General features: G+C 44.5%; 1 protein-coding gene across 1 annotated transcript in view; it reads right to left on the minus strand.

Moving 5' to 3' along the window:
- The window catches only part of LOC136626795 (guanylate cyclase 2G-like), a 78,996-nt gene that overhangs the window by 39,882 nt on the left and 16,071 nt on the right, over positions 1 to 23,043 (minus strand). The window contains exons 5-16 of the mRNA XM_066601800.1: positions 22,029 to 22,173; positions 21,768 to 21,903; positions 20,875 to 21,484; positions 20,227 to 20,772; positions 19,017 to 19,651; positions 15,716 to 15,819; positions 15,220 to 15,386; positions 13,561 to 13,704; positions 11,198 to 11,284; positions 1,698 to 1,802; positions 636 to 707; positions 331 to 499 (exon numbers count right to left, since the gene is read on the minus strand). Of these exons, the coding sequence (XP_066457897.1) occupies positions 331 to 499; positions 636 to 707; positions 1,698 to 1,802; positions 11,198 to 11,284; positions 13,561 to 13,704; positions 15,220 to 15,386; positions 15,716 to 15,819; positions 19,017 to 19,651; positions 20,227 to 20,772; positions 20,875 to 21,484; positions 21,768 to 21,903; positions 22,029 to 22,173 (2,920 nt within the window). The remainder of the gene's footprint in view (positions 1 to 330; positions 500 to 635; positions 708 to 1,697; positions 1,803 to 11,197; positions 11,285 to 13,560; positions 13,705 to 15,219; positions 15,387 to 15,715; positions 15,820 to 19,016; positions 19,652 to 20,226; positions 20,773 to 20,874; positions 21,485 to 21,767; positions 21,904 to 22,028; positions 22,174 to 23,043) is intronic.

Below are 23,043 nucleotides of genomic sequence, written 5' to 3' on the forward strand. Positions count from 1 at the left end.
GATAACTTAGTAGGAGCCCTACAGACACACAGGACTCCTCTACGAAGCGAGTTATCTGCATCAATAGATCCACTTCTCTTGCATTATCCAAATTACATAAGAGCACAGGGTTCTACCTTGTTTTATCAGGTTGCCTCATGGTAGGGGCGCTCCTGCTGTTAGGAACCCTCAAACTCCCAGGCCTCTTGTAGAAGACCCAAGGTTCAGGAAGACATACGTACCTCCCATAGGGATGCAGAAAATAATTATAGAGTGCACAGAGATCGGCATTTTGGAACATAGACGACTGTTAGTAAATCTGGCCCTCGGCTGTACAACCATCTCTCCTACCTGAGTAGTTGATGTCTTTCGCTGTGAGGTCTCTATAGGTCGTACCGTGTTTGAATTCCCATAAAGCAAAGCCAGAGAGCTTCACCTGCATCCGACCATCTACCAGGCAGTTTGTGGGCTTCAGGTTCCCATGAGAGATGAAGGGGCTGCTATGTAGGAAGCCCATCCCCTGTAATGAGGTGAGATCATACATTCAGGTGTGTGTTCTGCTGCATTGCATTTCGGAAATAGAGCTTCTTAGACTATTGGGTTTGGAGGGAGAACACTTATATACAGAATAAGGTCAGGGTGCCCAAAATACTTACATTGACAATGTCATGAGCGAAGGAAAGCTTAAAGACCCAGTCCAGCTCTATATCGCTATTATGTAACACGTCCTGCGAACCGTAAATGTACAAGATGGTGAGGAGTCTTATAATAAGGATTCTGATGAAATATTTTAGGTCATATCTATCTATCTATCTATCTCCTATCTATCTATCTATCTATCTATCTATCTCTCTCATATCTATCTATCTATCTATCTATCTATCTATCTATCTCTCTCATATCTATCTATCTATCTATCTATCTATCTATCTATCTATCTATCTCTCTCATATCTATCTATCTATCTATCTCATATCTATCTATCTATCTATCTATCTCCTATCTATCTATCTATCTATCTATCTATCTCTCTCATATCTATCTATCTCATATCTATCTATCTATCTATCTCATATCTATCTATCTCATAGCTATCTATCTATCTATCTATCTCATATCTATCTATCTCATATCTATCTATCTCATATCTATCTATCTCATAGCTATCTATCTATCTATCTATCTATCTATCTATCTATCTATCTATCTATCTATCTATCTCCTATCTATCTATTTCCTATCTATCTATCTCCTATCTATCTATCTATCTATCTATCTATCTATCTATCTATCTCCTATCTATCTATTTCCTATCTATCTCCTATCTATCTATCTCCTATCTATCTCCTATCTATCTATCTATCTATCTATCTATCTATCTATCTATCTATCTATCTATCTATCTATCTCATATCTATCTCATATCCATCCATCCATCTCATATCTGCCTGTCTCATCTATCTTATCTTCCTATTTCTCATATCTCTCATATCTATCTCTCTCTAATATTATTATTACTCTCATCCATCCATCCATCCATCCATCTCTCTCTCCATATAGCCATCCATCGATCTGCCTCCTTCCCTCGTATCTTTAGCACTTGCTGGCAGACAATCACAATGAGATCCTCCTTACAAGGACAACCTAACAATAGGGGAATTATTTGCCCCCAGTGTAATACCCCCTCACCCCTCTGTGTATGTTGCGCTCGCTCTCACCTTCAGACTCCCCTTCTTGCAGTATTGGGTCACAATACAAACATTGGGGGGCTCAGTGCACACACCGAAGAAAGTGATCAGGTTCTCGTGCTTCAGCTCCCGGATCTGGAATGTAACAATCTCCGGTTTAGTATTCATAGCGGTAACGAGCCGCAGCGCTGCCGCCATGATTGCCATCCTGGTTATATGCTGGAAGTTGTGTCAGAAGAAATACAAGAAAAACACCATAAAATCATGAGCGCCACATTGTATCCCGCTGCAGGGTAACACTAACGCCTGGATACAAGTGTAGCAAATACTCAGGTAACACCTCTGGTGGTTTTTAAAGGTTCACACACTCTTTAACCCCTTAGTGAGAGGCCCATTAATGCCCTAATGACCAACCGATGTTTCATTGTATTTTTCATTGTCACATTCCTAGAACCAGAGCTTTCTCACTTTTCACTCATCGCAGTCAGAGGGGGTCTTTTGCGGACAGGTTGTATTTGTTAATGGTATCACTTTGGGGTACATATAATGTATTGTATAACTTTTAGCCATTTTGTTTAGGGGATAATAATAAACCATTGTTTTTTGGATTTCCTTTTTCCAGCGTTCAGCAGCAGAATCCATAATGCGATACGATTATTCTTGGCTCGACTCCATGTTACACTCAACACTCATTTTACAGATTCTCTTCTGTTGTTGTATTCCAAGGGCTGTAATATTGTGTTCTTCCATTGTCGGAGCTCCATGAGGCTTCTTCTTTGCAGGATGAGCTTGTGAGGGGTTAATTCAGGTTTATGCCTTTAAATTGATAAGTGTATTTCACAGAATACTTATGTGTTTATAATTTGCGTCTTCTTCTGCTAAAGGTTTAAGCTTATACGTGTAAGGGCCGACGCTTTAATAATAGACTACAGCGACTCCATTTTGTATCTCTTTGCTTGTTTTGCTTTAATACATGTATCTGTATTAAATTTCACCTTTTACCTAGAAAGATGTTAGATCCCAATTAATGACCTTGAATATGTTCACATATGTCTTATCAGCTTTCTTTCTCTCATGTTTCCTTTCCCTTGAGAAAGCTCACTCCATTCTAGTAAGAAGCGTCCAGGAACATTTTGTTTTGATACAGTTGTCACCGGACATTGATGTATTGCTCATGTAGGAGACTTCTTTGAAAGATGTGTATTGTCAATTAAAATCTGCAGATGTTATGTAGCCTTGGGCATGCCTGGGGCATGCGCAGTAATCAAATCAATACGTCAGCAAACCTTTCCTATATCATCTGTAACTTTGAATAAACATTCACTTCGCTATATGACAATCCATGATGCATGTGACTGTCTATTCGGCGTCGTCTATGGGTACTCATATCTAAAGACCAATTTGGAAGCAGACAGCATTAGCTCAATGGTCTGAGTTTGACCCCCCACAAGCTAAAGTCTTTATTTATCCAATTTTGGGGGAATATATAACATTCTGATCACTTTTTATCTCGTTCTTTCTAGAGATAAGATTATCATGATTGCGATTCCTGTAAATTGTTTTCTTGTTTACGGCATTATCAATGCGGTTTACTTAATATGATCAATTAATTCTGTAGGTCAGCATAATTACATCGATACCAAATTCATATAACTAATCGTGGGGGAGGGGGGGCAGTAACCCTGCAGTGAGGAGACCCCTGTTCTTGGGATCATCTGGGTCTCCTCTCTCTCCATAAAAAAAGGTCTACTAATAAGTGAACATACGTGTCCTGCCAGCCGTGTACCTGGCAGAAGGAACTGTCCTGATCTACCCGAAGGACTGAGGTAGAAACAGCGGACATCAAGTCCATAGTAAACATTCGTGTCCTGCCAGCCGCGACCTGGCAGAAAGGACTAAAAGGTCATTGCGACCGCCAGATTTACCCAGAGGACGTTTTGTACATCCTCACTACTCCGTGATTGTGGTAAATCAAAAACGGCAAGTCCAATTATTAGTATGGGGTCCGGACAGTCTAAGATTTTCTTGACCCCTATTGAGATACTTAGGGAGAGAGAGGGGGAGGATATTTATGGGCAAGCCTGTAAAGTTTACAAGCTGATAGGGCTTAAAAGAGTAGGAACTTTTAACTATGAGTTCTGGCGGCAGTACGGAACAAAACACATGAAAGCTATCAAAGACGTCGGTCTAGATAAAGGAATAGAGGCCATAATCAAATATAGTAGAAAGGTAAACGTAGAACGGTGGGATTGTGAACCGAGGAATGAGGGCATACTTGTGTATGCACCCCCGGTGCCTGATCCAGCCAGAATGCACCTGATCTTACCAACCGCAAACCGCTCTGGAATTCTTCCTGAGTATCAGAGTTGTACTGCTGCAACTCCGCCACAAGAGCCCCAAAGAGAAAAACCTTATTGGGATTGTCCCAGGTGCGGACAACAAAACCCTTTACAAAAACAATCAGCTTTAACCATGTGTAGACGGGAAAAGAATGAAACCGTTGAATGCTATTTTGGCAGACTAGAAACGAAGGCTAGAGACCTGGGTCTCACCCTCTGTGCAGATGAAGTGTACTACCCAATGATGTGTGAAGCGTTCATGCAAGGTATTGGCCCATCATTGGCAGATAAAATAAAAGCATGCACCCCCGACTGGCGACAAGCCAAGCCCAGAGACTTGTATAAAAAGGCAGTAGGGTTTGCTATGGATGAGGAGCGCCCCGCAGTGGCGGTTAAATACTATAGCAACCAGGAGGGGAAGGTCCAGACCCCATAGAGGAACACGCAAGTGTTATAATTACGGCAAGATAGGCCACCTGGCCAGGGATTGCTTTCATAAGCCCCGGCGATCCCGCCCCAGTATCCCTACCGTGGAAACAGAGGATAGAGGCACTCAGACTTTTGAGCCTGCTTCCATATGAAGTGAGGAAGTGCCCTTCCTTATAGACACTGGGGCTACAAATCCTGTCTCAAAAATTCATGTGAAATAGTAGAAATGTTTAAGGCAAGGAGTATGCCTATATGGAAACAGCTAGAGAAATAACAAAGGACAGACAAAGCAAGTTAGCCGTGAGGAGAGGATCTAGCAAGTTGTTGAGAAAAGCAAGTTAGAATTTTGGGAATCTGAGACCCACAAGTCTCAAAAAGATTCAGAGATAAGCCAAAGTTGGGTAACGTATGTTAGATAGATGGAGTAAGGCACGTGTAGATACGGTAATTATCAGAAAAAGGGAATTCTTTTATAGTTTGTGTTCCTTTGGGACATAAAGCAAGTTCATGCAGAATCTGTGGATAATTATGTGTCAAATAACCAATATTGTCTGTATGTCTTCATGTTATGTAATCTATAGGTTTTGTCCTTTCTTTTATGTGTTTAACTATTCCTCTGCCGTCTGGGTTTGATAGTCTGTTCAGAGAAATATTAGTTTTCTCTTGTTGCTGCTAATGATTGCTGTGGTTTGGAGCCTGGATATTCTGGCTGTTTTCCAAAAATCTTAGTTATTGTTCTGTTCCAGAGAGAGATGAAAATTCAAAGTTAGAGAAGAAAGACAGACGTTGAATGTATTGTGTGAATTGTATGGTTTTGAAAATGGAAGAATATAAGAGAGATAGAGGGTTAATGTGTACTTCTTGTGAAAAGCCGCAGCTGCAAGTCGCCCCCCCCCCCTTGTCTCCGAAAGGGGGGTATAGTGAGATTTACAGAGAAGGAATGCGTGCTTCTCAAGGCCAAAGATTAGAGCGGAGAGCACTGGACGAGTAACCCTGCTTGCTTGAATAGAATAAAACCCGTAATGAATCCAGTGAATATTAGTTTTACTGTTCTTTGTGTAAATGTCAGTTCTGTAACTGGTCGGACGTGTGCATAATTGCTAAATGTGTGTTCCTTTCATTAGTTTTACAAAGTGGTTGTTGTGGAATCTGGTATACTTCTCTAGTATTACAGACAGTTAAAGTTTGACTGATTCCAGGGAGGGGTGGGAGTGATTGAATGCATTTGTTTGCAAGATAAGGACAGTTGCATCATACGCGTTACGTCCTGTGTGAACTCTTACTAATATTTGGATGAGACTTGACTGCATGAACGGATGAGAGTTAATGTGTGATGTAGGCGCTGTGTGCTGATAATTTGGAAGCCTGCCAACAAGTCACAATTATACTGTTTCTGAGAATGCTCTATAGAAGAAACGTACGGACGGCCATACCTGTACTTACGCCTGCTGCCAAACTCCGCACCTTTCTGGGCCTTGTTTTCATACTGCCGCCCATGGGTCCACTTTGTTTTCGCTCTTATACAACTACTCTATGACTGCCTTTCAATCATTCTTTTTTTCTCTCTCTCACCCCTGAAGCTCATTTCTCACCCTTTTACACTTTATCCTTTATTCTTTTCTGTACGGAATTTTCTGGCCAGGGGACGACAGTATTGACACAAAAGCACAGGGGACAACCACGGCCACTTGGATGCTACTCCATGAAGCTGTATCCAGTGGCTCGAGGAGCTCCCTCATGTGTTTGTGCGGTTGCAGCAGTACAGGCAATGGTTAACAAATCTTCAGAGTTGGTATTGAACCAACCCCCCCCTAGTGGTCCTCACCCCCCCCCCCCATGACACCCGGAGCATATACACGCAAGTGCAACCCAAGCACTTATTTCTGGCCCGTCAAATCCAGCTACAATGTGCTCTTGTCATTCTTCTCACTGTTGCTACTACCTTGAACTCGGTTACCCTTCCAATTAAGTACCCTAGTTCAAAAGGGGGGGAGAGAAGATATAGGTGATCTAGGTATTGCAGGTTAGCTATTTTTAAATTTTTTAATTTTTTTTTCTTTTCCTTCTTACAACAAAGGTTATGATCTATTTGAAATAGAATACCAGCCTGATTGTCTAGCAGTAATCGGTGCAAGGGGTTTCAGAAGTGCCAATTCAGCTGGCAGAAACTGAACCGCTTGAGGTAATGTTTAAAGGGTCACGATACCTCACGCGCTTCCTTATGCTGGAAGGTCCTGAAAGCATATTGAAAACTGATGTGATGGGACCCTTGGGATGTTGTATCAAACTTCACCCGTCCGGTGAGGCTCGTATACACCCCGGGTCTGAAAGTCACCCGACCTTATGTCGGATGGCAGCAGACCAAGCGACACCTCTACCCGTCCTCACTCTTACGTACGCAGAGGAACAAGCTCTTAGCCCCCTTGGTCCGTCAGTACCCCCTGGCACATGTCCAGGAAGATGCAATTGAAGACACTGTCTCTTCTTTATGTTAACTGAAAGCCCTTGTTAATAATGCATATTCTGAGTTGTTTTTGTAGATGGTACCAGGGTGATTGACGACTCCACACTGGATATGCAGTGGTCACGCAACAAGATGTCCTAAAAGCAGAATGCCTCCGCATGTCCCAGGACAGGAAGCGGAGTTACAGTCCCTCACTGAGGCATGTGGAGTGGTAGAAGGTAAGCCGGTATGCATTTGGCATAGCTCATGACTACGGCCTAACATGGAAGGCCAGACAGCTTGTTACCTCAGCAGGACAGCCAATTAAGAATGGTGCAGCGGTGACAAAGTGGAAAGCTCACACCAATTCCTACAGCAGAGAAACAAGAGGCAACGCCATCACAGATCACACAGCAAAGGCAGCGGCCCTTAAGCCGTGGAAGAAAAGAAGAAAAGAAGAATTTAACAATAACTTTGGACTTTGATATAAACTTTGGACTTTGATATAAACTTTGGACTTTGATATGCTAAAGACTTTACAGTTACAAGCCAGCAATGAAGAAAAAGACAAATGGACTAAATATGGGAGCAGCAGAAATGGGACGGTGAATGGCGAACAGTCAACAGAACTTGCCCACCACGGTCCCTGTGCCCCATGATGGCCCAGCGAATGCACGGAAAGACACACCTACCGGGGGTCCAGAAGTCCGCCTTGAGGTCGTGTCCTCTGGTCTGCTCCGTCGCCTCCGGTGCCGTCCGGCATGACGTGCCCACGAGGGTCTTTCTGACTTTATTCCTGATGATGTTGCCTCCTGTGGCTAGAAACGCACTGACGCTGAAATCTGCGATCTGCACGGAACCGTCTTCACCCAGGAGGATGTTCCCAGCCTTAACATCCCTGAAGATCTGGCCGTTCTTATGCAGGTGCTCCAGGCCTTCTAGCACCTCCTTCAGCATGGTGGCGATGCTTGCCTCATCCAGCACCCCGTTCAAAGCAGCAATGATGTCGACGCTTGAACAAGGACAGGTGGCTACTGGGTTTTCTGTAGCTGCTGCTTCATCACATGTCCAATTTTGCATGATCTTTGCCGTAAGCAACAGGGCAGAAGTAAATTTGCCACATAACACTTGCCTAGACCACTCTACCCATTTCAGGGATTGCAAATTGACTACACTCAGCTCCCACTTGTTGGGAAGTATGAATACGTGCTTGTTGTTGTTGATGTCTTTTCAGGTCGGAGACCTACCCTGTTACCAAAGTAAATAAGCAGGTAATCGCACAGGAGCTGATGAATGAGGTAACCTGCAGAGATGGGGCACCGGAAGTGATTGACTCAAACAAAGGTACACACTTCACACCTGCAGAGTTTAGACAAAGTTAAAAGACTAAATGGTACGCTTAAGTTAAAAGAAGTGTTGTTTGGCTCTATGCCAAGATTGGGGCTGTATCATCCACGGGTCCTACAGCAGGGCTATGACATAGTAGCCGGATGTGTAAAGCACCTGTGTGACCAACTAATGGTAACCCAAAATCTAGTCTTTTTCTCCCATTCCAGGCCCAGAAAACCTAGAGGGATCTCATTCCCTACTACCTGGAAACTGGGTGGTTGTAAAGAGGCGTGTCCGGAAACCCTAGGGCCCGGACTCGAGGGGCCCTATCGAGTCCTGCTGATCGCACCTACTTTGGTAAAGGTTGAAGGAATTGTTGTTTGTTTTGGGACTAATGGACTTTTCACGCCCTACCTTTGCCCCCCCCCCCCCCCATGAGAAGGAAAAATGAAGGACATTTTGTTTATTGATGGACTCTTGGACTCCTCACTCCATGCTTCGCCCTTGTGAGAGGGTGCAAAGGGACAATGCCCAGAACCACCTTGTTAGACACCACCAAGTACTGTTGGACTTGTACACACACCTGGTGCCACTGGTTTTCCTTTCTTGGCTGTTCCTGTTCCGTCAAAAGAACTGTTTGCATGGACAAATGAAAACTCAGAAACCAGAGGTAGCTGGTGGGGTAACACATTTAGTTCTTTGAACCCTGCCAATTGGTTTCCTGGTTTAGGAGGTTGGTTTATGGGGATTCTACGAAGTATATTACAAGTTGTGATGATTTTATTATGCATTTATAGAGCAATTAAGGTTATAATTTCATGTATTTCTAAATGTACTGAAAAAGCTTTCTCTTCGCCGATATGAATCACGTGTTTATGGACTAGGAGTCATACTTGTCTTGACTCCATGTCCAAAACGGGGGAATGTGAGGAGTTAATTCAGGTTTATGCCTTTAAATTGATGTGTATTTCACAGAATACTTATGTGTTTATAATTTGCGTCTTCTTCTGCTAAAGGTTTAAGCTTATACGTGTAAGGGCCGACGCTTTAATAATAGACTACAGCGACTCCATTTTGTATCTCTTTGCTTGTTTTGCTTTAATACATGTATCTGTATTAAATTTCACCTTTTACCTAGAAAGATGTTAGATCCCAATTAATGACCTTGAATATGTTCACATATGTCTTATCAGCTTTCTTTCTCTCATGTTTCCTTTCCCTTGAGAAAGCTCACTCCTTTCTAGTAAGAAGCATCCAGGAACATTTTGTTTTGATACAGTTGTCACCGGACATTGATGTATTGCTCATGTAGGAGACTTCTTTGAAAGATGTGTATTGTCAATTAAAATCTGCAGATGTTATGTAGCCTGGGGCATGTGCAGTAATCAAATCAATACGTCAGCAAACCTTTCCTATATCATCTGTAACTTTGAATAAACATTCACTTCGCTATATGACAATCCATGATGCATGTGACTGTCTATTCGGCGTCGTCTATGGGTACTCATATCTAAAGACCAATTTGGAAGCAGACAGCATCAGCTCAATGGTCTGAGTTTGACCCCCCACAAGCTAAAGTCTTTATTTATCCAATTTTGGGGGAATATATAACATTCTGATCACTTTTTATCTCGTTCTTTCTAGAGATAAGATTATCATGATTGCGATTCCTGTAAATTGTTTTCTTGTTTACGGCATTCTCAATGCGGTTTACTTAATATGATCAATTAATTCTGTAGGTCAGCATAATTACATCGATACCAAATTCATATAACTAATCGTGGGGGAGGGGGGGCAGTAACCCTGCAATGAGGAGACCCCTGTTCTTGGGATCATCTGGGTGTCAGCGGTGAGACCCTACCAATCAGCAAGTGATCTCCTGTGGATCCTGTGGATCGTATGGAGGAGGGGGAGATCTGGATCTTCTGGTACAACCCCTTTAAGTTTTATTGTAACCTATAACACAGAATGTTTGAGTTTTGAAGTGTTTTTTTTTTTTTTTTCTAGACAGAAATTAAAAACTGAAGTAAAAGTCTGATTTTAAGATCCAAAAAAGTGGAAACCAGAGAGAATGGAGCTGTATTTTATATTGTGCTCAATGGGGACAGACAAGAACGAAAACTATTCCATTTGTATCAATTTGGACTTCCATGTAACGGATCCGTTAAATCACACAGGTGCAATTGTAGAAATGGATCAGAATGAATAAGAAACTGATGCAAACAGAACCCAACCCTCCAGTCCTGGATGAATGCGTTTAACGGATCCATCAAAATGTCGCATCTGTTTGCGTCAGTCTATATAAAAAAGGGGATCCACTAGAAGCAGATGAAAGAGTGCGGCGACGCTTGTAGCCCGACATGCTCTATAGCGGTGCATAAGCCACGCCCACACGGGGATTAGCACCATTAAATCTGGCTAATCCGCATGCGGATCTGCATTATGTTAAATGAAAATCCACACCTGAAATCCTTGGTGAAGGCGCAAATTTGTGATATGAATTTCCTAAGAGATTTCACATTCTCTGACCGGGTCGTACTTGTGTGGATTTGATGTAGTTTCCTGCAGATTCCGAGTTGCAGTTGTGGCAAAATCTGAAGCAAGAACCTGGCCAAACTCACGGTGGATGTTCCACTCCTGAAAATCTTCCAAATGTGAAGTTCTCCTCCAGGTAGGGTCAAATAACAGAGGTGATGCGGAATATTCCTTGACGAATTCCGCCTCAAAAAACACATTAAAATCTGCTGCATTCCGCAGCGTTTTTTGGCGCAGATCTGTGCGTAAATTTCGCTCTGTCAACGGGCAAAATTTGCATGCGGAATTCCATTGTAGAAAATCGTGTGGATTTAGTGCGCATCTTCCTGCTGCAGCCAACTCCATCCTGTGTGGATATGGCCTTAAAGGTGGTCCTCCAGCTACCACCCCCCCCCTTCATTCTAATTAGAGAAAGTAAACGCAATTACAGAAATCCTGTGGATTAAGATTCTTACGGTACGGAATTCCTTCAGGACGGATGGCTTCCTGGCTCGATATATGGCTGTTTGGTCACTGAGATGCTGAAGAGCAACATTATTACCCTGAAATGACATGAAAATATAGGAAAGCTGGAGCCAATGTGATCTGCATTTCACTGCATCTTATCCTCTAGTCACACTCAGAGCAGCCCGCAAAAATCATTCCTTACCATTCCAAAAACAAGACCTGTGAATAATGTAACTCAAGATCAGTACCAGATGTATAAAGAGTGTTATACTGTGACTCCACAGATTAACGGCAAGAACTAGTGTTGAGCAAAGTTTTTATAAGTTCGGTTTGGCTGATTGACGAAAAGTTTAATTTTAGTGTTTTAAGTATAATGATTCTGCCCACCATCGCTCCGGGAGTGTCCTCTGAATGTAATGATAGTCACATGACTGGCCGCAGGCTGCACAGAGCATGGCGTTTGTGGCGAGGTGTGGAAAACGTACGGAGGGTGATGGAAAAGTAAAGAGCAAACTCTACAGAGAAAGGTGTGACCAGGAGGAGTCATTGTGGTGGTCTGGGTGTGTATAGAAAAGAAAAGGGAGGGAGAATGACGCCAATCAGAGAAGACGCCACCTGTGATCACTAGAGGTAACCACACTGTAATCACTATCACTATGTAGAGCTGGTAAGTGACTATTATTTAGAGAGATACGATTACTATGAAGGGGTCACTAGCGAGCACCATTACTATGTGGGGATACAAAGAGTGTGGCTTAACGTAGAAGTGGTGTGGCACAGTGCACTACACACACCGCAGGAACTGCATGACCAGTGAGGTTCAATATGGTGGGAGGCATCATAATTGGCTGCTTCATACTGTGGGCAGCCTTAATTTGGTCGCCTTACAAAGTGTGATCAGAGGGTGCTGATGGGCCAGCATGGTAGCCGGGAGTCTACTGAAAGTACCTGGGGCCGCCGTATACAGATGCCTGGGGCAACATCAGAAATCATTATATACTATATACTGAATACTGAAGTGCTATATACATATTATATACTGGAGTACTATATACTATAAACTGAGGCATTGAAGTATAGAAGATAAGCAATCAAGTGGTTACAAGTTCAAGCCCCCTGTGGGAGTAAAAGTGTATAAAGGATTTAATAAAGTTTTTTAACAGTTTAAAAAAAAAAAAATATATATATATATATATTGTTAAAAGTTCCAAAAATCCCCCTTTTTCCAATTTTACCTATAAAAAAAAACAACTAAGGACTTATCTGCTGGAGTGTATATCGGCTGCCGTTTTCATAGTACCATCTGAGCTGTCTTCCCCCTTCCCTCCCCTTCACCGACTCTCTGCCTTTCTCCTCCCCTCCGGCTGTTTGCAATGGGAGAGGCTGGATGGAGCGGAGCTAAGCTCCAGCCCCCTGTCCACAGCCAGCAATGGAGGGGGCCGGGCGGAACTTAGCTCCACCCCGCCCGGCCCCCTCCCATTGCAAACAGCCGGAGGGGAGGAGAAAGGCAGAGAGCCGGTGAGGGGGAGAGGAATGCGTAAGACAGCCCAGATAGTAGTGTATATCAGCCGGCCTTAAAAAACAGCGACCGATATACGCTCCTGTGAATAAGCCCTAAACAATTAAAAAACCTACATATTTGGTATGGCTAGGTACCTAAAATTCTGAGCTACTAAAATATCCCAATATTTATCCCGCACGGTGAAGGCCGTGAAGAAAAAGAATGCCAGAATTGGGGTTTTTTGTTTAATTTTTGTTTTAATCTCGGTTCTCAAAAAATTTTAAGAAAAAGTAATCAAAAAGATGTCTGCATCACAAAATGGTAATAAAAACTACAGGTCACCAAGCAGAAAACAAACCCCCGCACAGCTCAAGCGACAAATAAATACGTCCCGGGTCTCAGAATACGGCGATGGATCGAGACTTTAACTTAAGAAAAAAATATTTACCTTTGAAGAATAGAAAAACATTACAAAAAAAACTATATAAATTTGGTATCGCCGTAACCATAGCGACCCACGGAGAAAGGTTATCATGTCATTTTTACTGTACTGTGAAGGCTGTAAAAACTAAACCCACCAAGAGGGACGCAGCTGCATTTCTCCCCACTTAGATTGGTTTAAAGTTTTTTTCATACATTAAATAGTACCATTAAAAATACGACTCGGCCATAAAAAACAGCGAGCCTCAAACAGCAAAGCCCATAGAAAAATCAAAAGCTATGGCTCTTGGAAGGCAGGGGGGGGAAAACGAAAATAAAGGTAATTAATCTTTGGCACTGAAGGGGTTAAGAGACAAGCCCCCAAAAATGTGAGAATAAACTGGTTATAACTTGTGGGCAGCAGCAGGGCGACACCCGATGGGCTGTTACCTGCCAGACGCCAATGATGGAGTAGAAGGTCTCTTTGCCCTGCTTGTCTGTGACCCTGCAGCTCTGACTGCTGGAGACGACGGCGCTGGATCCAAGACTCTCCAATGTTTTAGACGGAGAACGCGAAGGCGCCCCAAGAACGTTCTGTGGAGAGCAGGTTGGTTAATTAGCCTTCATCCAACTTTAGAAGGAAGAGCCGGAGGGTTCCACTACCGGAGCGGGAGTTATACTGCTACCCTGCGCTGGCATCAATAACTTACATGTGACACACTTACTGCAGATGGAACCTATAGAGCTAGTAACTCAGTACAGGATAAGTAATGTATGTACACAGTGACTCCACCAGCAGAATAGTGAGTGCAGCTCTGGAGTATAATACTGGATGTAACTCAGGAGCAGTACAGGATAAGTAATGTGTGTACACAGTGACTCCACCAGCAGAATAGTGAGTGCACCTCTGGAGTATAATACAGGATGTAACTCAGGATCAGTACAGGATAAGTAATGTATGTACACAGTGACTTCACCAGCAGAATAGTGAGTGCAGCTCTGCAGTATAATACAGGATGTAACTCAGGGTCAGTACAGGATAAGTAATGTATGTATACAGTGACTCCACCAGCAGAATAGTGAGTGCAGCTCTGGGGTATAATACAGGATGTAACTCAGGATCAGTAACAGGATAAGTAATGTATGTACACCGTGACTCCACCAGCAGAATAGTGAGCGCAGCTCCGGAGTATAATACAGGGTGTAACTCAGGAGCAGTACAGGATAAGTAATGTATGTACACAGTGACTCCACCAGCAGAATAGTGAGTGCAGCTCTGGGGTATAATACAGGATGTAACTCAGGATCAGTAACAGGATAAGTAATGTATGTACACCGTGACTCCACCAGCAGAATAGTGAGCGCAGCTCCGGAGTATAATACAGGGTGTAACTCAGGAGCAGTACAGGATAAGTAATGTATGTATACAGTGACTCCACAACCAGCAGCATAGTGAGTGCAGCTCTGCAGTATAATACAGGATGTAACTCAGGATAAGTAATGTATGTACACAGTGACTCACCAGCAGAATAGTGAGTGCAGCTCTGGAGTATAATACAGGATGTAACTTAGGAGCAGTACAGGATAAGTAATGTATGTACACAGTGACTCACCAGCAGAATAGTGAGTGCAGCTCTGGAGTATAATACAGGATGTAACTCAGGATAAGTAATGTATATACACAGTGACCCCACCAGCACAATAGTGAGTGCAGCTCTGGGGTATAAGGATGTAACTCAGGAGCAGTACAGGATAAGTAATGTATGTACACAGTGACCCCACCAGCACAATAGTGAGTGCAGCTCTGGGGTATAAGGATGTAACTCAGGAGCAGTACAGGATAAGTAATGTATGTACACAGTGACCCCACCAGCAGAATAGTGAGTGCAGCTCTGGAGTATAATACAGGATGTAACTCAGGATAAGTAATGTATATACACAGTGACCCCACCAGCACAATAGTGAGTGCAGCTCTGGGGTATAAGGATGTAACTCAGGAGCAGTACAGGATAAGTAATGTATGTACACAGTGACCCCACCAGCAGAATAGTGAGTGCAGCTCTGGAGTATAATGCAGGATGTAACTCAGATAACATTGTGTTCATTCACCTTGCTGTCTTTAAGAATGCAAATGTCTTCAAACTTGATATGCCACCAGGAATCATTGTCATACTTTCTCCTAAGTTTCCCCTTCTGAACAAGAAGAAATAGTACAATAATGAGCCCTGCCACCGCTGTGCCCACGAGGGTGATGACCAGCGCGACAACCGGACGGTCTGCAACATGGAATCACATGAAGGGTTAATCATGATTTGCGATTTTCAAGATAAATTACTTCTTTTAGAGCTCTCTTCCCATCCCATGTCCTATAATGTCCGATATCTGCTGGTCTCATCTCTGAGACCATCACTAGTCAGAAGAATAGGGGTCTCATGACTGTCCCAATTGGATTCATCGATGGCCATGCTTACATTCGAGTTCAGGAGAGATCTGAGCGCTCCCATCAAGCCTTTATGGCACATCCAGATACAGCTGAAGAGCTGTTCATCATCCAATACCAGGACAGTCGTATCCCATAGGGGGCGGTAGAGGAGGGGGTACTTACTAGATAAGGTTACTTTGCAGAGCTCATTGCTGAACCCACAGTCCGGCCTGTCTTTGGGAGGAGACGGTCCTGGCCAACTGATCTGGAAGAAGGCTCTTGTGGGGCTGCAGTAACAATGTGACAATAAGGTTATTACATCATCAGATTACAGGTTAAACCCCTAGGGCGCTCCCTGCTGGTAGGTGTGAGGAGTGCACTCTATGCCTCGTGCTGTTTTATGCCCACCTGTGCATATCTATAAAACATGTACAACTTGTAAACATAAATATATGTGCCCCCCAAATATCAATGGTGTGTCCTCACTGAGACTCATCATGGGGGGAAAAGTTTGATCTCCCATGTTCCTTCTCAGCCTTCAAACCTGCGTGATCACATCAGCATGATCTTACCTTTCCCGCCCCCTAGCACTTTATGTCCCTGTTAGTCAGTGTGCTTGTTCTCCCATTTTCACAACTTTTTGGGTGCTAGGCATCATATCGGGTGCTATGGGTTACATTGGGTGCTATGGAGTCAAGTACAACATCCAGCATCCCAGGTTCCTCAGACAGGTTTTCCCTTCTTTGTCCCATTAAGGGTGGACACTCACTGGCGATATTTTCTTTCTTGCGCTGCGAGAGCACGTGAAAACTCTCGCAGCGCAAGAAAGACGCCGAAATACAACCGGCATATCGCCAGTGTTTTCAATGGGGCCAGCGGCAGCAGTGCTAGCCCCATTGAAAACATAGGGAGAATAGCACGGACTTCTGCCACAGTGCTATTCATGAATGAATAGCTAAGGGCATTGGCTGAGCGCACAGCCAATAGCTAAGCACTAGCTGCTATTGGCTGTGCTCTCAGCTAATCAGCACAGCCCTTTCAGGAGGCGGGGAAAATCCCCGCCTGCTAAAAGTGCTGGACATGAGTGCAGGGGAGCCAGCCGGACGGAGAGGTGAGTAATTAAAAAAAAAATTTTTTACCACTTATTGATGATTATCGGGGAAGGGCTTATATTTCAAGCCCTTCCTCGATAATCATACTGCGGGGCCTGCCAGAAAGAAATGGGATAGCATGCCGTAGACTTCTGCCACAGTTGTCACAGCTTTGGCAGAAGTCCGTGGCATTCTCCATTTCTTTTCAATGGGGCTAGCGCTGCTGCCGCTGGCCCCATTGAAAAGGCTGGCGATATGTCGGCGTGATGCCGTTTTTTTTCTCGCACTGCGCTACGAGACTTTTCCTTTACTCTCGCAGCGCAGTGGAGAAAAAAACGCCAGTGGGTGTGAGCCCTAAGTCTTGAAAGTTCCAACAACTAGAAGGATCTTTGACACTCAGCAACTGCTCTATAGTTAAATTGGTAAGGGGCATGAGGCATTCAATTTTACCAAGCAGAAAGCAGTGTACAAGCAACGTAGGCATGGGCCAGGAAGGGTATGGTTTCTCCTTAAGAAGAGCACCTAGAAGGTGTGAGGAGACTTCCATGCTCCCCTGGGAAATATGCACATGGGAAGAGAGAACAATGACTCTACAGCTCCATCTATTAGAGGCCTTGCTGGGAATGTGACCTGAAGTCTTACTCTTCTCCAGAAGGAATAGATTGCCTTGCACAGACAGCGGTTAGGGGGGTTTTGCCCCTCATCAGTGTGCAGTGGGTTTCTGGCTTGGCTGATGAGAGGGCTATCTTTTCCTTCTGGAGAAGACTCTGGCTTTGGCTCATATTCCCAACAAGGCTTGTTAAATCTGATGGGCCATGTGTGGCCACACCCCCTCATATTAGGCCTGCCCATTTAAAAAGAGGCGGTGCCAATGTAAAAGTCCAAAAAGATGCAATTTTGATATGTGCACCGAAACTGTAATTTTTGTATGCCAGAAACCCGGCATACAAAAAATAATACCCATGCCCAAGTGTGCTATTGCACTTTGTGGCATTGTATCTCTCAATGTAAGCAAAACATGGCGACCTTTAACCCCTTGAGTGGCGGGTTTCCTACCACCCTGTCGTGCCCACCAGGGCAGGTTTTTTAAAATGATCTAATCATTGAATTTCAACTAATTTTGCAGTTGCGTCTCGAGCCATAACTTTTTCATTTTTCCATTGACATGGCCATATGAGGGCTTGTTTTTTGCGGGACAAGTTGTGATTTTTTTAAACGGGGGAGGAAAAAAAGAAATGGGGAAAAAAGAAAAAAAGGGGCCATGTCATTAAGGGGTTAAATAATGTATTAACTTCCTTCTCTGGGTCATTACGACGCATGGATACCACATGTGTGATTGTATTTTTGATTTTTTACAAAGTAAAGGGAGACAAGTGTTTTTATTATTTTTTTTATAATTTTTTAACTTTTTTTTTTTTTAATTTTTTTTTTTAATTTTAATTTTTTGTCCCTTTAGGGGACTTCCACAGGGACCCATCAGGACCCCCTGATCACATTCCGGGGGTCCGATGGTGACAGCCCTTTACATGCTGCAGTGACAGCCCTTTACATGCTGCAGTCACATAGACTGCAGCATGTAAAGGGTTAACACAGCAGAGATCAGAGGTTTTCTCTGATCTCTGCTATAAGAGCTAGTACCTAGCTGTCCTCTCACAGCCAAGCAGCAAGCTCTCCCTGCCACAGAGACCATCGGCTTGCTTCTGACAAGCCGATGGTCTCTATGGCAACCTGTAAACAAAGTAGGATATTGCCGGCACATCTGCAATATCTTCTGCTGGTTTTTCAAAGCCCTGCACTGCTCTATGTGGGTCTGTGCAGGCAGAACACAGTGTCACAGCTTGTGGCATTGTGCTCTGCAGCTCCCATAGTGATACATAGCCCGGAAATCTTCCGGGCTATGTTGCTATGAGCAGTGAAGCTCGTCCCGGAAAATTTCCGGGCGTGCCACTCAAGGGGTTAAAGGTGCTGCCCCACCAAGATAAGTTACCCCGTATCCACAGGAAAGGGGATTAGTATGTTATCCCCTACCCCCTGTGTATAGGGAGTAACATCTTTTGGTGGGAGAACCCCTTTAGGCATAGTTGGACACTATGTGCTACATTTTGGCTTAATGAGGGCACAGCATGACACTACCTTTGCAAGTATGCTGCCCCGAGCATACACTATATATGCAGTGTATATCTGAGTACAGAGTGACAGTAATTAGGCACTGCAGACACTGCTGAGTGGCACTCGCCATGCAATGTGTGCACTATTTATCTGCATATTGTGGAGAACTATTTATCTGCGTGATGTGGAGCATTATTCATCCAAGGGCTGTAGAGCTGGTCCGTGCTTTAGAACACTGCTTATCTGGGCGCTGTAGTCACTATTTATCTGGGTGCTGTAGTCACTATCTATCTGGGCGCTGTAGACCCTTTATCTGGGCACTGTAGTCACTATTTATCTGGGCACTGTAGTCACTATTTATCTGGGCACTGTAGTCACTATTTATCTGGGCACTGTAGTCACTATTTATCTGGGCGCTGTAGTCACTATTTATCTGGGCGCTGTAGTCACTATTTATCTGGGTGCTGTAGTCACTATTTATCTGGGCGCTGTAGTCACTATTTATCTGGGCGCTGTAGTCACTATTTATCTGGGTGCTGTAGTCACTATTTATCTGGGCGCTGTAGTCACTATTGATCTGGGCACTGTAGTCACTATTGATCTGGGCGCTGTAGTCACTATTTATCCGGGCGCTGTAGTCACTATTGATCTGGATGCTGTAGTCACTATTGATCTGGGCACTGTAGTCACTATTTATCCGGGCACTGTAGTCACTATTGATCTGGGCGCTGTAGTCACTATTGATCTGGGCAGTGTAGTCACTATTTATCCGGGCACTGTAGTCACTATTGATCTGGGCGCTGTAGTCACTATTGATCTGGGCACTGTAGTCTCTATTGATCTGGGCGCTGTAGTCACTATTGATCTGGGCGCTGTAGTCACTATTTATCTGGGCACTGTAGTCACTAATGTCTGGGCACTGTAGTCACTAATGATCTGGGTGCTGTAGTCACTATTGATCTGGGCACTGTAGTCACTATTGATCCGGGCACTGTAGTCACTATTGATCTGGGTGCTGTATTCACTATTGATCTGGGCACTGTATTCACTATTGATGTGGGCACTGTAGTGACTATTGATCTGGGCGCTGTATTCACTATTGATCTGGACACTGTAGTCACTATTGATCTGGGTGCTGTATTCACTATTTATCTGGGTGCTGTAGTCACTATTTATCTGGGCGCTGTAGTCACTATTGATCTGGGTGCTGTATTCACTATTTATCTGGACGCTGTAGTCACTATTTATCCGGGCACTGTAGTCACTATTTATCTGGGTGCTGTAGTCACTATTTATCTGGGCGCTGTAGTCACTATTGATCTGGGCGCTGTAGTCACTATTTATCTGGGCGCTGTAGTCACTATTGATCCGGGCACTGTAGTCACTATTTATCTGGGCGCTGTAGTCACTATTGATCCGGGCGCTGTAGTCACTATTGATCCCGGCGCTCTAGTCACTATAGATCCCGGCGCTGTAGTCACTATAGATCCGGACGCTGTATTCACTATTGATCCGGACGCTGTAGTCACTATAGATCCGGACGCTGTAGTCACTATAGATCCGGACGCTGTAGTCACTATAGATCCGGACGCTGTAGTCACTATAGATCCGGACGCTGTAGTCACTATAGATCCGGACGCTGTAGTCACTATTGATCTGGGCGCTGTAGTCACTATAGATCTGGGCGCTGTAGTCACTAGTGATCTGGGCGCTGTAGTCACTATTGATCTGGGCACTGTAGTCACTATTGATCTGGGCACTGTAGTCACTATAGATATGGGCGCTGTAGTCACAATAGATCTGGACGCTGTAGTCATTATTGATCCGGGCGCTGTAGTCACTATTTATCTGGACGCTGTAGTCACTATTGATCTGGGCGCTGTAGTCACTATTGATCTGGGCGCTGTAGTCACTATTGATCTGGGCGCTGTAGTCACTATTGATCTGGGCGCTGTAGTCACTATAGATCTGGGCGCTGTAGTCACTATAGATCTGGGCGCTGTAGTCACTATTGATCTGGGCGCTGTAGTCACTATTGATCTGGGCACTGTAGTCACTAGTTATCCGGGCACTGTAGTCACTATTGATCCCGGCGCTCTAGTCACTATAGATCCCGGCGCTGTAGTCACTATAGATCCGGACGCTGTATTCACTATTGATCCGGACGCTGTAGTCACTATAGATCCGGACGCTGTAGTCACTATAGATCCGGACGCTGTAGTCACTATAGATCCGGACGCTGTAGTCACTATAGATCCGGACGCTGTAGTCACTATAGATCCGGACGCTGTAGTCACTATTGATCTGGGCGCTGTAGTCACTATAGATCTGGGCGCTGTAGTCACTAGTGATCTGGGCGCTGTAGTCACTATTGATCTGGGCACTGTAGTCACTATTGATCTGGGCACTGTAGTCACTATAGATATGGGCGCTGTAGTCACAATAGATCTGGACGCTGTAGTCATTATTGATCCGGGCGCTGTAGTCACTATTTATCTGGACGCTGTAGTCACTATTGATCTGGGCGCTGTAGTCACTATTGATCTGGGCGCTGTAGTCACTATTGATCTGGGCGCTGTAGTCACTATTGATCTGGGCGCTGTAGTCACTATAGATCTGGGCGCTGTAGTCACTATAGATCTGGGCGCTGTAGTCACTATTGATCTGGGCGCTGTAGTCACTATTGATCTGGGCACTGTAGTCACTAGTTATCCGGGCACTGTAGTCACTAGTTATTTGAGTGCTGTAGTCCCTTTATCATGGCTAATGTTATTTATCTGGATGCTGTAGACATTATTTTTGTGGTACTGTACGGTATTATTTATCTGGGAACTGTATGACACGATGGCATTATATACCTTTATAAAAATGAATGCTATTAGGGTCAGGGAAACCTCTATGAAGCTGAGGGTGAAGCTCCAGGACAGTCAGCTATTCCATATGACCCATCCTATTGCTAATGTAGTTTGGACACAGTTGGAATTCAAGAGGGGTGCATATACTTTTGCCCATCTACTGTACAGACATGTACATACCTGATTTCTTTCCTGTAGCTGTCATATTGCAGAACAGGCACAAAGCAAGACGTGTTATCGACCAGCTGCAGGTCGTAGACGGAGTAGTCGATGTAACGCTCCCCATTGTCATCAATGCTCAGCAGCCCAGTCACCCCTAAACAGCAGGACGACACAGATGGGTCAGACAGAGCGGCAATGTAGGACTATTTAATGGCGGGTGGCCATTTAGCCAATGACTGTGACTATGAGGAGGCTTTTATAAGGCCAATCATCCATTACCATACAGCTGTGTTTTATTGTATCCTCTTAGGCTTTCCACCAAAGCTCGTCCATTCGTGATATTACGCCCCTGCTTAAGAATTTCACTCAAGCCCAAGGCATAGAGTAAAATAGAGTCATGGAGATAAGCGGCGTACGGGCTGACCTGCAATACAAATGTAAGTAATTAAGCTTTTTGTTACATTGTAACCTACAAATGGAGACTAAAAATTAGATGAAAACCAATGCTGCCGCCATAAGGGTCTGTTCACTAATGCTGCCGCCATAAGAGGCTGCTCACCAATGCTGCCGCCATAAGGGTCTGTTCACTAATGCTGCCGCCATAAGGGTCTGCTCACCACTGCTGCCGCCATAAGGGTCTGTTCACTAATGCTGCCGCCATAAGGGTCTGCTCACCAATGCTGCCGCCATAAGGGTCTGTTCACTAATGCTGCCGCCATAAGGGTCTGTTCACTAATGCTGCCGCCATAAGGGTCTGTTGACAAATGCTGCCGCCATAAGGGTCTGTTCACTAATGCTGCTGCCATAAGGGTCTGTTGACAAATGCTGCCGCCATAAGGGTCTGTTCACTAATGCTGCTGCCATAAGGGTCTGTTCACTAATGCTGCTGCCATAAGGGTCTGTTCACTAATGCTGCTGCCATAAGGGTCTGTTGACAAATGCTGCCGCCATAAGGGTCTGTTGACAAATGCTGCCGCCATAAGGGTCTGTTGACCAATGCTGCCGCCATAAGGGTCTGTTGACCAATGCTGCCGCCATAAGGGTCTGTTGGCCAATGCTGCCGCCATAAGGGTCTGTTGGCCAATGCTGCCGCCATAAGGGTCTGTTCACTAATGCTGCCGCCATAAGGGTCTGCTCACCAATGCTGCCGCCATAAGGGTCTGTTCACCACTGCTGCCGCCATAAGGGTCTGTTGACCAATGCTGCCGCCATAAGGGTCTGTTGACCAATGCTGCCGCCATAAGGGTCTGTTGACCAATGCCGCCGCCATAAGGGTCTGTTGACCAATGCCGCC

This window comes from Eleutherodactylus coqui, chromosome 4, assembly GCF_035609145.1.
Source record: "Eleutherodactylus coqui strain aEleCoq1 chromosome 4, aEleCoq1.hap1, whole genome shotgun sequence".
In the NCBI taxonomy this organism is placed as follows: Eukaryota; Metazoa; Chordata; class Amphibia; order Anura; family Eleutherodactylidae; genus Eleutherodactylus; species Eleutherodactylus coqui.